Here is a 13072-nt window from a genome sequence, read left to right on the forward strand (position 1 = left end):
ATAACTTCTGAGCCACACAGACATCAATTTTGATGTAGGATGGAAGCACACAGCAGATGACAAATGGGTGATCAGGTCACTTTTTATTGAAACGTTTGCCAAAGAAAATCCAAGGACACTTGCAGAACCAAGGAAGACCCTCTCCTAATACATGCCCCCCCAGCAGACGTGAACCAGAGTCCCACTGCCATGTCTGGAGTAAGGGGCTCAGAGCACTTGCCTCTGTGGGAAACCTCCAGGGACATTTTCCTGCAGTCACGAAGCTCCAGTTGTGGTGGGGGCCCAAGCCATAGGCAGCACTGCCCCTTTCTGCACAGGCCATGCCTGACTGCTGCTGAGGTGCTCTAGTCCCTTCTGACACGCAGCAGGGAGACTTGGGTGGGAGGCACATGGGAGTACAGTTCGCGAAGGAGCTAGAGGGCAAAGGAAGCAGTTGGCATTTCTAGCCCATCTGGACCATGAGCTCACATGCCAAGGGCAGGAAGCGACAGTGGGAAAGAACTATGAGGAGGGCAGTGACACTTCCTGAGACCCCAGCAGCTGGGCACACACTAGGTGCTTCATGCACACTATGTCTCCGTTTAAGCCTCATAGCAACATTATAAAGCAGGTAGTATTCTATTCATTTTATGAGGGAGGAAACTGATAGGAATTAACTTACCAAGGGCACATAGTGAGGAGCTAGAATTCACACAGAACTATCTGACTCCTTAGCTCATTGTTTGATCCCCGAGCCTTCTACCAGTGGGCAACTCTCAACAAGAACTAACTCAAGTACCCCTATAATCTGGCTCCTGCACCTCAGCTCCTGACCTGCTCCTGAACTGTCTATATAGTTTCAAGTTTAGGGCTCAGATCTGGCACAACCCTAGAGTCCCTCTTCCATCGGATTTATGCTTTCTTCTTTTATTATCATACATAATGAGCATTTGTCAATTATTTGGCTGATCCATTCAAACCCCCTTTGTCATGTTCCAGGAACTCCTTATTATGGGAGTCCTAATGGGCTTCCAGTAAGAGAACTTCACAGACCCAGATATTTCCACTTCCCATGTATGGCAGCATTATGTGGGCACAAGAGCCAGGCTGAAATGACCCATCCTAATCTTCTGATGAGTCACACCATCCCCCAAAGCCCAGAATTCTATTCCTGGAAGCTTGGGCCAGTGATGTGGACTTTAGAAGAATTTTCCCAACTAGTTGTACAAGTATATCCTGATCTTGGTTCTCATCTAGACCATACATCTACATGTTTATTTGTTTGTTTTTGGCCCAGCATTTTATTTCCTTTGAGGCCCATTCTATATGGTCCAGATTGGGCTGGTCATGCCAATAAAGGCAGACCTTCCTTGGTATGCTATACAGATCTTGGGGGAGGAAGTTCCTTGTGAATATAGGGCCATCACAACCACCCTTCCTTACAGATGCACAGCAACTTTGACAAATGAAAGGTGTAGAGCTAAGCAGGGAGAGAAAGAGAAAATCCTGATGCTCATGTTTGAGCTGCTGGGTCCAGACATAACTGGAACTAGAGAACCACTTCTAGTTTCTTAGCTTATCCCTTGCCTTTTCTGTGTAAGCTACTCTGAGTTGATCTGTCCACTTGCAGCCAAAAACCCTGCCTACCTGACAATCAATATCATTGGCTCAAGGGCCAGAAAGCCTGCACTTTCTAGAGACAGAGGAAATTGTAAGTGAGGGAAAAATATTTTTTTGAAACATAGTATAAAAGGGGACTGGGAACTCAAAATTCAGGTAAAATAGACAGAAGGAAAACCAGGAAGGGATCCTTAGATTTAGCTTCTGATTTCCCCAAGAAACAGACTGCTCCCAGGGGTAGCAGTTGCTCTTCTGTATCCTGTAGATCTTCCCCAGTGTCCCCAGGAATCTCTCTATTTCCCTTGAGAAAGTGCCCACTCACCTGCTGCATCAGCCTCTCTGCCACTTGGGGGTCAGTGAGGTCTTCTGGGGAGGCCACATTCAGCCGCAGGAGGAGGATGCCTCCATCATCCCCTGCAAGTTGAAAACAGTAGGAAGATGAAATATGGTTAAATCAATTCAGGAATCAAGATGTGCCCTGAACTACCAGCCTCTTTCTCCCCGCCACAGATATGTAGACATTGCCATGTGTTCACATGGGATCTCACACTTACTCACCATAAAGACAAATGAGGATAACTGGGCTCATTGTAGTGTCTTCCCAGCAAGTGTGACGGGAAGTTAACTAAGGACACCAAGAAAACAAATCATTTAATTGGCATCTGCCGTCTGGTTCCTGGAGGCTGTCCTTCCCAAGACATAATTGTTTGACTCTCTTTTGTGCGCTGCTCGTATCCTGCCACTGCTTTCTCTTTTGCATAAGCTTTCCTGAGTTGCTTTCAGATATCTGCAACCAACTAATTGACATATTAATCTTCTCACCCTGAAGAACCCATGATCGTATCAGCCCTTCCTTGAACAGTCTTCCTCTCACAAAAAAAATCCTCTAATTTGTGTTCCACCTACCCATACCCAGCCAGTCCCTCAAGACCCAAAACTTTTCAGTAATTATCTGTGCCCTCCTTGATCTCCCTCTCTGGTTTTCTTTAACATCTAACAAACCATTGAACTTACCTTTCCTTTATAACATAGTGCCTTGTTCCCCCCCAAAAAAAAGAAAGAAAAAAATCTACCCTACAGGAAATAATATGCATGTGAGAAATGTACTATTTACTACAGTGTTTTTCATAACAAAATACTGGAAACCACTTAAATATTCATCCATAGAAGACTGGTTAAATATATTTTGGTAAAACAAAAATGAAATGCCATGAGCCATAAAAAAAATGAAAAAAACAAACAGAAATCTGTTTTATCATATGTCCCACTTGCATAAAAGAACAGGATGAAAGATATTTTCTTATATATATCATACTTACATGCATTATATAATAATAATTATATATTACATATCATATATAATATATAATACTTGATAGCTATAATATATTATAGCTATAATATATTATAATATATATTTTATATATAATATATTATGTTATAGTATATATAATATAATATGTACAAGCTACATTATATAATATATAAGCTATAATATATATTATATATCATATATAATTTACATATATATTTCCATATACATGTTCCATATCCAGAAGAGGCTTCAAAAGAAAGGGATACTATTGGTTATATGTGGAGGAAACCTGGGTAGCTGGGGACAGTAGAGGGAGAAAGACATTTTATGGTGTACCCTTTGTACCTATTGCATTTAAATCATGTGAATCTATTATCTAACCAATAAATAATAAATGAAAGGGAGGACACAATGGAAAAAGACTGTGGGTTCCTGGATGGGGTGGTGGGGTGGTAACATACATCTGACAGGGTGTGAACCTGTTCCCCTAAATCATAAATAGTGTTGTAAACCAATGCTACCTCAATAATAGTGTTGTAAACCAATGCTACCTCAATAAAGGGTGGTAATAATAATAATAATTACTAAACTGAATTAAAAATAAAATTACTCAACTGAATTAAAAACTGAAATAAAAAATAAAGGCCCACTAGGAAGACTATGAGTTTTTGCATCAAACAGACTTCCATTTGAATACCACTAGTCTCTCTTAAGATAATTTAGTTACCGTCTACACCTATTTCCTACCTCTCAGATGCAGTAATAATACCCACCTTATATGGTTGTTTTGAAGGTATAATCAGAAGAGATATCATGTGTAAAGCTCATGCAACCCACCTGGCATTAGAGAACATTCAACTGGTGCCAGTGTGTACCGGTGTGAAAGATTTGTTATCACCCCTCCTCAGAATAAGATAATCAATCAGGTCTCTCTCAGGTCCTGGCTTCCAAGATGGCCAACAATAGACCATGGGAGCAATGGGGGCCTCCTGGTGGCGCAGGGGTTAAAGCCTCAGTGCTGTCAAGCTATCAAGCTATCTCCAGCCACTGCGGCATGAGTTTGATCCCCAGACAGGGAGCTGACCCGTATGGTGCATCAGACCTCTCCTGTCTTGCCTGCTGCCCCCCTCAGCAGTGTATTTCAGTGGATCTGCCTGTTCTGCTCCCCACTCTGCCTCTGGTGAATCCTCTCACACCCCGCCCCTCTGGCCTGCACCCCAGTTCTTGTATGCATAGGTAAATAAAAAATAAATCTTTTTTTTTTTTAAAGAAGTAATGGTTGTTCCAAAGAGGGCAGCAGTTTATCGCTGTGCAGCTGTGCCCAATGTGTGCCCAAGAACAAGGCCATTAAGAAGGTTGTCATTCTAAACATGGTATTGGCCATAGCCCTCAGGACTTTTCGGAAGCAAGTCTCTTTGATGACTGCGTGCTTCCAAGCTGTATGTGAAATTACATCACTGCATGGGCCGTCATTCACAGCAGAGGAGTCAGGAACACTTCTCCTTCTTGGAAGGACTGAACACCCCAATTGAGACCTGTGGGGGCTCCCCCATGACCTCCACCAAAGTCCATGTAAGGACCTCAGTTTATAAGGACTGAAGAAAAACTGTTCCTCTGAGGAAAAAGTAAAAGGGAAATTATACTTTAAAAAATATGTATTCAGTAAGGTTGTGATTAATATTTTCACTTCTCATCCCAAAAGGGCAGGGCAAGCTAAAGTTACTACATGGATGAACACGAGGACAAAGTGACAGAAAATGGTGCGGAGTTTATATGCTGGCCAAGGAGCCTCTGATTTCACCTGAGAAGTGTCTGTTATCTCAGATTACAGCACCAGTAGCTTTAAACTCCCAAACTTTCACCCAATTTATCTTTTCAAGTAGCCACCACTCTAGCTCCAGCAGGTATATCCAGTGAACCCCCCTTTCAGAGGCCCCACATGCTGAAAGGCTGGCAACTTGAGTCACAAGCCCAAATGTTGCCCCTCTTTGTGGCTCTGACTGAACCAGAAGTTTATGAGCACAAGGGTCATGTCTTTTAAATAAAATTTGGGACCTTCTAAGACATACAGCAGTTACTCAGTTAATTTTATATGAGAGCAGTAATGGAAGGGACTTCGGAGCTCATCCATCACAACCCCCTCCAGAGACAGGTGAAGAAACTGCAGCCCAGAGAGAGAGGGACTTGTCCTAGGTCGCTGAGGTTGTTAAGGGCAGAGCCAAGATCTCAAGTCATTCCTCCAGATTTGCAGCCTCATAGTCTTTCCATACACTATCCTAATCTACTTGTTATAGATTTTGGCAAGAATCACGAGAAGATGAGGAGGTGACTCCAGAGACAGGGCTCAGAACAGACCCCCACATCTTTCCTTTCTCCCTACTCCTTAGATGTGAAACATCTTGGAGACTTCAAATCCCAAATCCCCAAAGGTCACACAGGGGGAAGCCACTTACTTGCAGTAACATCTGTGGTGCACCTCATCCAAGCACTGGTAGGTAGGATTGCTGGGGTCTTCCCCGGAGCCATGGTGTCTGTCTTTGAGGTCCCCTCTGAGCCTCTGGTCTTGGCTAAGGTGCTGTTTGTTTCTTGGCTGCCTTTGATGGTAGTCAGGTAGACATAAGGACCAGGGCTCCTTGTGCTGGGGGAGAGTCCAGCGGTGGTGCTATCTGTGGTAGAAGTCTGGGAGGGGGTGGAGTTCTTGATGGTGGCTACTTTGGAGGGGCTGTAGACTGTAGCTGAGGACTCCACAGGGGAAGCTGACCCGGCCTCTGTGGATATTGAGAACTTGCTGTGGCTTGTTGTCTCAACAGAGGGGCCTGAGGTTTCTTCCAGGTTCATGCTGCCTGTCATCAAAGTTCCACTGGGTGTGATGGTCTTGGCTGCTGTTGTTTCTCTTTCTGTGGTGCTGTTGGCAGTGAGTGGAGTCTCGACTGTGGTGTCAGATGCGGCTGACTCTGTGGTGCTGTCTATTGACGAATGTTTCACAGTGGCTGTGGTTCTGGTGCGGTATGATTTTACTTCAGTGGAATCAGACATTGCAAAAGTCTCAGGGGTGGATGGGGTCTTTCCTTTTTCTTCAGGGCTGTGATCTGTGTCTGAAGTCTCAGGGATCGCAGTTGTTTCTATCTCTATAATGCTGCAATTGATAACCTTGGTGTCGGTGATGTTATAGGCAATCAAGGCTTTAGCTGGGGCAGTGGTGTCAGGTGCCAGGGCTTGGGAGGTGGGAATGGCTGGAGCTGTGCTCTCAGGGTAGGGGCTGCTCTTCCAGGGTAGGGTCTCCGTTTCTGCCGAGGTGTAAGCCAATGTCAAGACATCAGTAGTGATCCTCTTTACCTCTTCAGAGCTGTCATCAGTGCAAAGGATGTCAAAGACATCTTCTGACAGATGGCTGCCTTTGACCATCTCAACTGTGGTCATTGCTGTTCCTGTGCCACTTGTGACTGATGTTGCCATAGAAGTGGGGATCACAACCTTGAATTTGGAAGGTGTTATTTTTGTGAGGGCCTTGGTTTCTATTGCAGGAAAAATGGTTTTGGGGTCCCTGGTCTTTGCTTCTGAAAATGTACCTGCTAGGATTAAGTTCCTAACAGACATCCGGGTGCTTATGGTTTGAGTTTCCAAAGGGGTGAGTCTTGGTGACGAGATCTCAGTGAGGTCAGTGGTCTGGAAGTCTCCCTCTGAGCTGGTGCCAATCCCTGGCGTCACAGCAAGCACCTCTATGTGGTTCACTGTCACCAAAGGGCTTGGTTGCTTGGTCCTATGGCCTGTATTGGGTAAACCGACTTTGTAAACATGTGACCCTGGTTCTAAAGCGTTTTTTTTTTGTTTTTGTTTTTGTTTTTGTTTTTGTACAAGCACTGGGTACAGTCAGAAGCGTGGGAGAGTGAGAGAATTCACCAGAGCCAGAGCGGGGAGCAGAACAGGCAGACTGACGAAGTACACTGCTGAGGGTAGCAGTGGGCAGCAGGAGAGGTCTGTGCGCCATGTGGGACCCTCGCATGACAGCCGGGGATTGAACCAGTGCTGCAGAGGCTGTGGGCAGCTTGGCAACCCAGCGCTCAACCGCTGCACCACCGGGGAGGCCCGTGACCCTGGTTCTAAACCTGCATTTCTTTATGTGTAACATGGAGCTACAGTACTTATTTCATGGTACTGTGAAGACTAAAATAAATATAAAATGTGCAACACAAGCCTGGTAGATGAGTGCATGCAGGAGGTGGTATGGTCCAGGGGTTAGGCAAGGGTGGCTCTAAACTCTGGCTTCTGCAGGCGACTTATTTAAACACAGGGAGACTCAGTCTCACAAGGGAGCAGAGTAATTAAATATTGCACCTCTTTCATAGGGTTATTATAAGGATTAAAAAGATAATGCGTGGGGATATATGGGTTATCTCTCTTTCATCCTCTCAATATTACTGTGAACCACAAAAAATAACACCTGATAATGACATACCAATGTAGGTTCATCGAGTCTAACTCCAGAGCAGGAAAATGATAATGAGGGAGGCTACGCAAGGGGGCAGGGAAAGAGTACATGGAAACTCTATTTCCCACTCAATTTCGCTATCAACCTAACACTACTTTTAAAAATGAAGTCTTGAAAGAAAGATAATGCAGGCACAGTTCCTATTGCAGATCATTACTTCTCTTCTGTCGTGAGAGCCTTGCCTATTTCAGAATTCACCTTCCCCAAGGAGTCTGTGACAGACTTTTCTCACACATAGAAAAGTACATTTTAAGGAAATTCTAAGAGGCATTAGAATCTTGTCAAGCCACATTCTTTGGCACCAGCCCAGCTGCCCTGGCCCCCTCACACTTCCCACCCCACTGACGTACACACATAGACAAACACAACGTCACCTCACAATGATGACCCTCAAAATGATGTCACTTGTGTATGGGCCACAACATCATACAGGCTTAAATGGACACATTGCCCTTTGCATATTCTTTATCAACATAGTCTGATGACTATAATTAGCTCAAGGAGAACTGCCCTCACCACTAAGGGTGACCAGTGCTGAACGTCCTCAGAGCCCTCCCAGGAGAGAAGCCCAAAGGCCCTCTTACCCACTTACCTGCAAAGCTCTTGGGGGCCCCAGGCACCCAGAAGAAGAAGAAAAGGGGCAGAGCTAGGCCCCAGAGAGAGCCCATCTTAACCGGGACTCCAGTCACCCAGCGCCCTTGGCCTCTCTCTCACTGCCAACTGTTCCTGCTTCCTCAACCCAGGGAGGAGGGGCGGTGCCTGCCTAGGTGTGACTGCGTAGCTTCCAGAATTCAGACAGGCCACCACAAACACATAGGCTGAGAGCCAGCAGGTTAGGCTGTTGCAAGCTAACCCTCCCACCCTGTTGTTCAGTGACCTCTCCTCTCTGAAGTCTGGTTTGAAGATACAGAATCATTTTCACAATTGCAAGGCCATAAGAGGTAGCTTTTCACCCTTCCCACCCACCTGCCCCCTGCCCTTGCTCCGTGCCTAGGCCTTGGCCTCTTGTGTTCAATAAAGGAATCAGAACCCCGACAGATACTCAAGCAGAGAGATGGGGTCTGGAGGAGACAGCCAGTGTGGGGCAGGACTTTGAGGCCTAACATCCTTCCATCTGCAGTGTCCTGAAATTGTGACAATGTCCTGCTCAAACCAAAACCTCATCCTCCAGTCTCATGGGAGGTACAGGGCAGGGAAGACATGAGCTGGGAGACTGAAAATGTGCCTCGGATCGCAAAAGTGAAAATTTGGTAAAGGTTTGGGGATTTGACCACAAGAAGAGGAATGAAGTTGCTCATGTATCTCCAAATGCCCTAGAGAAGACTTTTACCCTCTCAAGGTGTCAAGGACGTGAGCTGTTTTGATTACAGCCAGTGGTCAGACAAGGCTACATTCAGAGCAAGAGTTTTGTGATGAAAGCATATTTAGGGTAGAAGAAAGATTGCTGGGTTAGCATCAAGAAATCACAAAATCTCCATGTACAAAGGAACTTTATAGTGAGATCAGAAGGCCTAAGTTTGTTTCCTGCTACTTCTTTAATGGCAGCACAGAAGCTGTGTGGTCCTGGACAAGTTGTTTACCCTCTCTGAACCTCCATCAACAAGAGCTTCAAGGTCCTCCAGGCCAAGCAGTCCAAAGTTCTACCTTGGCTGTATGACTGTCTTCTAGAACTTCACCCTGCATTGGGAAAAAGGGTTCTGCTGCCAGGAGGAGGGAGTCAGGCCAGGTCAGGTGGGGAAGACTCTGAGAAGAGGCTGAGGGGGGGTCCATCTGGGACACATCCAGAACTAAGGTTTAGGGATTTGGGAGCCCAGTTCCACTATACCATTAATTGGAAGCATACTCCTGGCGGGTCAAACGTCCATCCTCCCATTCAACCTGTCCCCTTCACTTTATAACATGGGAGGGTAAATTTCCCTTTGGGGAATTTCAGGGAGAGAAAGGCGCCTAAGGCATAGCAATGACCCAAATTCTGACTGACCATGTCTACTACCATGTGATCTAGTGGAAGGCGTCCCCGGAGAAAAGAAAGAGAAATCACATCAAAATGCAGCTGCTTTCTGCCACACTCAGCCTACCTGAGCCACCTCTCTGCCCCACCCAGGCTGAGACAGGGACTTCCTCATTCCAGCAGCCAGTGACTTTATCCACAGAAGTATTCCAGGGGGCTTTTTTTTTTTTTAACTTTAATAGCATATTTTATTTAACCAATATATCCCAAATATTATCATTTCAACCTGTAATGAATATAAAATATTATTGAGATAGTTTACATTCATTTTTTTTTTAAATAATAAATTTTATTTTTATATTCCCCCATACAATTGCAAACGCCCCATTCTGACCCCAATCCCTCCCCTCCCGACCCCCACCCTCCAGGGGGCTTTTCATGCTCCCCTTCTGATTCCCTGTCTCCATTTCCATTTCCTTTTTATCATTTAAGTGATCAATATCTCAGTTCTAGCCCAGTTGTCTCTGATGAGATCTAAACAGGAAACTGCTGGGAAGGAACCCTGGCTGAATGCTAGCTTGGGTTTGCTGAATTTTGTCTGCTCCATTTTCCTCTGTATGTGGGTGAATTTCCAAGCCTGGCACATGACTGTTGGTCCTGGGGCCATAATATTCTAATCTAGAATGTTCCTAGATGTTTTTTTCCAGCCAACTTAGCTCTCACCCTAAATAAGAGTAGCGGGCTAGTTTTATTAATTTAACACATCTCTATGGAGCACCAACTATAAGCCAGACACTGTTCTAGGCACTTGGAATACATCACTAAGTAAAGCAGATCCCTGAACTCAGGTAACCAGTTTCCTAGTGAGGAGAGATTACAAACAGTAGACATAATAAATAAGTGAATTATATAGGGATGAATACTACAGAAAAAAGAAAAGAAAGAGATAAGAGGACCCTGATGTGTGTGGTGGGAGAAGGGGAGGTTGCAATATTCAATAACTTGGTGAGATTTGAGCAGTGACTCCAAGTTGGTGAGAAAATTGGTCAAGGGGATACATGCGGGGAACATTCCAGGCAGTTGAAACTGCTACAAAGGACCAGAGGCTTAAGGCAGGAACAAGTTCAAGCAACACCTCTACAGGAGATAGAACTGGGTAGGGGTGTCAGTGGGGGGAGGTAGATATAAAGGGCCTTGTTGGTCTTGGTGCTGTTACTGTGATTGTGGTGGAGCTGCCCCCAGGGAGTCTTGAGTAAAGAGAGACAGGATACTACCAGGGCTTTAGAAGGGTCACTCTGGCAGCTGTGCTCAGAATGAAGGAGGAAACTGGGAGGTGGGCTTTTGCTCTAGTCCAGGCAAGAGATGAGAAAGGCTCTGACCTTGGAGGTAGCAGAGGAGGTGGTGGGAATTGGTCATATTTTTAATATATTTTGAAAGTAAAACTGATGTGGTTTTCAAATAAAGTTGAGAGAGAGAGAAGAGGAGGAGGAGGAAGAAGAAGAGGAAGAAGAAGAGGAAGAAGAGCAAGAAGAGCAAGAGGAAGAAGAGGAAGAAGAAGAGGAAGAGGAAGAAGAGGAAGAAGAAGAAGAGAAGGAAGAAGAAGAAGAGGAAGAAGAAGATGAGGAGGAAGAAGAAGAAGAAGAGGAAGAGGAAGAAGAGGGAGAAGAGGGAGAAGCAGAAGAGGGAGAAGAGGAAGAACAACTGTGAAGTTTCAGCCTGAATAACCGGAAGGATGGAGTTGTGATCAGTGGCAATTGTACCAATTCCTACTCCCCTCAGCACACCCAGCGCGTCCTCCCTCACAACAACACCAGTGCATCTTTAGGGATGAATCTGACTCAGGACAAGGTGTCATGTAAAGCCCAGAGCACTGGCCGGCTAAAGGCCTGATAACAGAGCTGACTTGATCAGATGTCCTTGAAATATAAGATTAAAGATCTTACAGGGTGAACTTTACTGTACTCATTTATTGCTTCTAAATTTTTTGTGGAATTTTTAGCATTTTCTATGTATAATATGTCATCTGCACATAGTGACAGTTTTACTTCCTTTCCAATCTGGATACACTTTATTTCTGTTTCTTGCCTAGTTGCTCCGGCAGGACTTCTCATACTATGTTAAATGATGGTGGTGAAAGTGGGCATCCTCTCGTTCCTGACTTTGGAGGAAAAGCCTTCAATTTTTCCACATTGAGTGTGAAGTTGGCTATGGATTTGTCATATGTGGTCTTTATTGTCATTAGGTATGTTCTTTCTATGCTGTTTCATTGAGTTTTTAAATCATAAATAAATGGTGAATTTATCAAATACATCTGCATCTATTGAAATGATCATATGATTATTATATTTCATTTTGTGGATTTGATGAATCATATTGATGGATTTTCATGTGTTGAACCATTCTTGCATCCCTGGAATAAATCCCACTTGGTGATGGGGTGTGATCTTTTTAATGTATTGTTGAGTTTGGTTTGTTAGGTTTTTTTTGGTTAGTTTGTTTTTGTTTTCAGGATCTTCGCATCCATGTTCATCCAAGTAATTGGCCTGTAGTTTTCTTTTGCTCCTCCCTTCCTCCCTCCCTCCCTTCCTTTCTCCTTTCTCTTTTTTGCTGTCTTTGTCTGCTTTGGGTATCAGAATTATGGGCGCCTCATAAATGGAGTTAGGAAACATTCCTCCTTTTTTCGATTTTTTGGAAGAGTTTGAGAAGAATGAGTATTAGATTTTTGAATGTTTGCTAAAATTCACCAGAAAAGAGGCTTGGTTCTGGACTTGATGTTTTTTGAGAGGTTTTTGGCTACTGTTTCAATTTCTTTATACAAGATAGGTATGTTCAGATTTTCTTTCTTCATGGCTCATTCTTGGGAGGTCATACGATTCAAGGAATTCACCCATTTCCTCTAGGCTGCCCAATTTGTTGGCATATAGATATTCATAGTAGTCTTGTATGATCTTTTCTATTTCTGTGGTATCCATGTGTTTAATTTTAGTACATAGAATGTGCCCTCTTGCATACACTAGCAATGTAGAAGAGTTCTAGTTGTTCCACATTCTCATCAACATTTGGTGTCCTCAGTCCTTTTAATTTTAGACTTTCTGTGGATGTGGGTTTCTCATTGAGTTTAACTTGCATCACAGGGAGCCCTCTGTTTCCCAGGTGGCATGCCGTTGCCAGGGAAATGACTTTCACAGGAAAGGTATTTGGAGGATTCAGTGAGGGAGCATGGAGCCAAGTAGAAATAAAATATGCACTCACACTTGCTCATATATGCACACTCAACTAGCAAAGAACCTGTGCCAGTATAGGAACATCTTGGACACTGTCTCTTCAGTTTGAATAAACCTAACTATGGCTGGAGTAGAGTAGTGAGGTAGGAGACACAGGAAAAGGAGATGAAGTTTCTGGGCATTTGGAAAGAAAATGACAACTGAGCCAAGAGAGGCAAAGAACCCACAAGTCAGCATTTTTGGGCTCCTTTGAGACCCACAGGATGATCCCAGCTGCAGAGGCTTCATTCCACTGAGTGGAACCTGAAAAACTCTTCCTGGTAAAGAAAGGAGAGCTCAGCTACTAGAAGTATGAGTGGGGGCTCTCCCAAACAGGGCCCAGGGCTGTCTCTTCCCAGACTCAGCAGGAAGAGAAATCCACAGCTGGAAGAGTTGTTGAAGCCTATGTTCCCAAAAGCCACCAGGTGGGGCAGCTTTTATGTATCGCTTCAAGT

General features: G+C 44.4%; 2 protein-coding genes across 2 annotated transcripts in view; both read right to left on the bottom strand.

The window, feature by feature from the left end:
* Positions 1 to 219: 219 nt before the first annotated feature.
* MUC20 (mucin 20, cell surface associated) lies at positions 220 to 8071 on the bottom strand. The gene is made up of 4 exons (XM_037526603.2): positions 7996 to 8071; positions 5368 to 6681; positions 1922 to 2013; positions 220 to 413 (listed from the first exon to the last, which is right to left on the bottom strand). Exons 1-4 carry the CDS (start codon positions 8069 to 8071, stop codon positions 345 to 347), a joined length of 1551 nt encoding a protein of 516 aa, XP_037382500.2. The 3' UTR covers positions 220 to 344.
* A 985-nt stretch (positions 8072 to 9056) lies between these two features.
* Positions 9057 to 13072, bottom strand: part of RUBCN (rubicon autophagy regulator) — a 78471-nt gene continuing 74455 nt past the window's right edge. The window contains exon 25 of the transcript XR_008553848.1: positions 9057 to 9080. The gene's annotated coding sequence lies outside the window, so the exon portion shown is untranslated. The remainder of the gene's footprint in view (positions 9081 to 13072) is intronic.

The sequence above is a fragment of the Talpa occidentalis genome, unplaced genomic scaffold (genome assembly GCF_014898055.3).
Source record: "Talpa occidentalis isolate TD23 unplaced genomic scaffold, MPIMG_talOcc4v2.1 talOcc4.4, whole genome shotgun sequence".
Classification (NCBI taxonomy): Eukaryota; Metazoa; Chordata; class Mammalia; order Eulipotyphla; family Talpidae; genus Talpa; species Talpa occidentalis.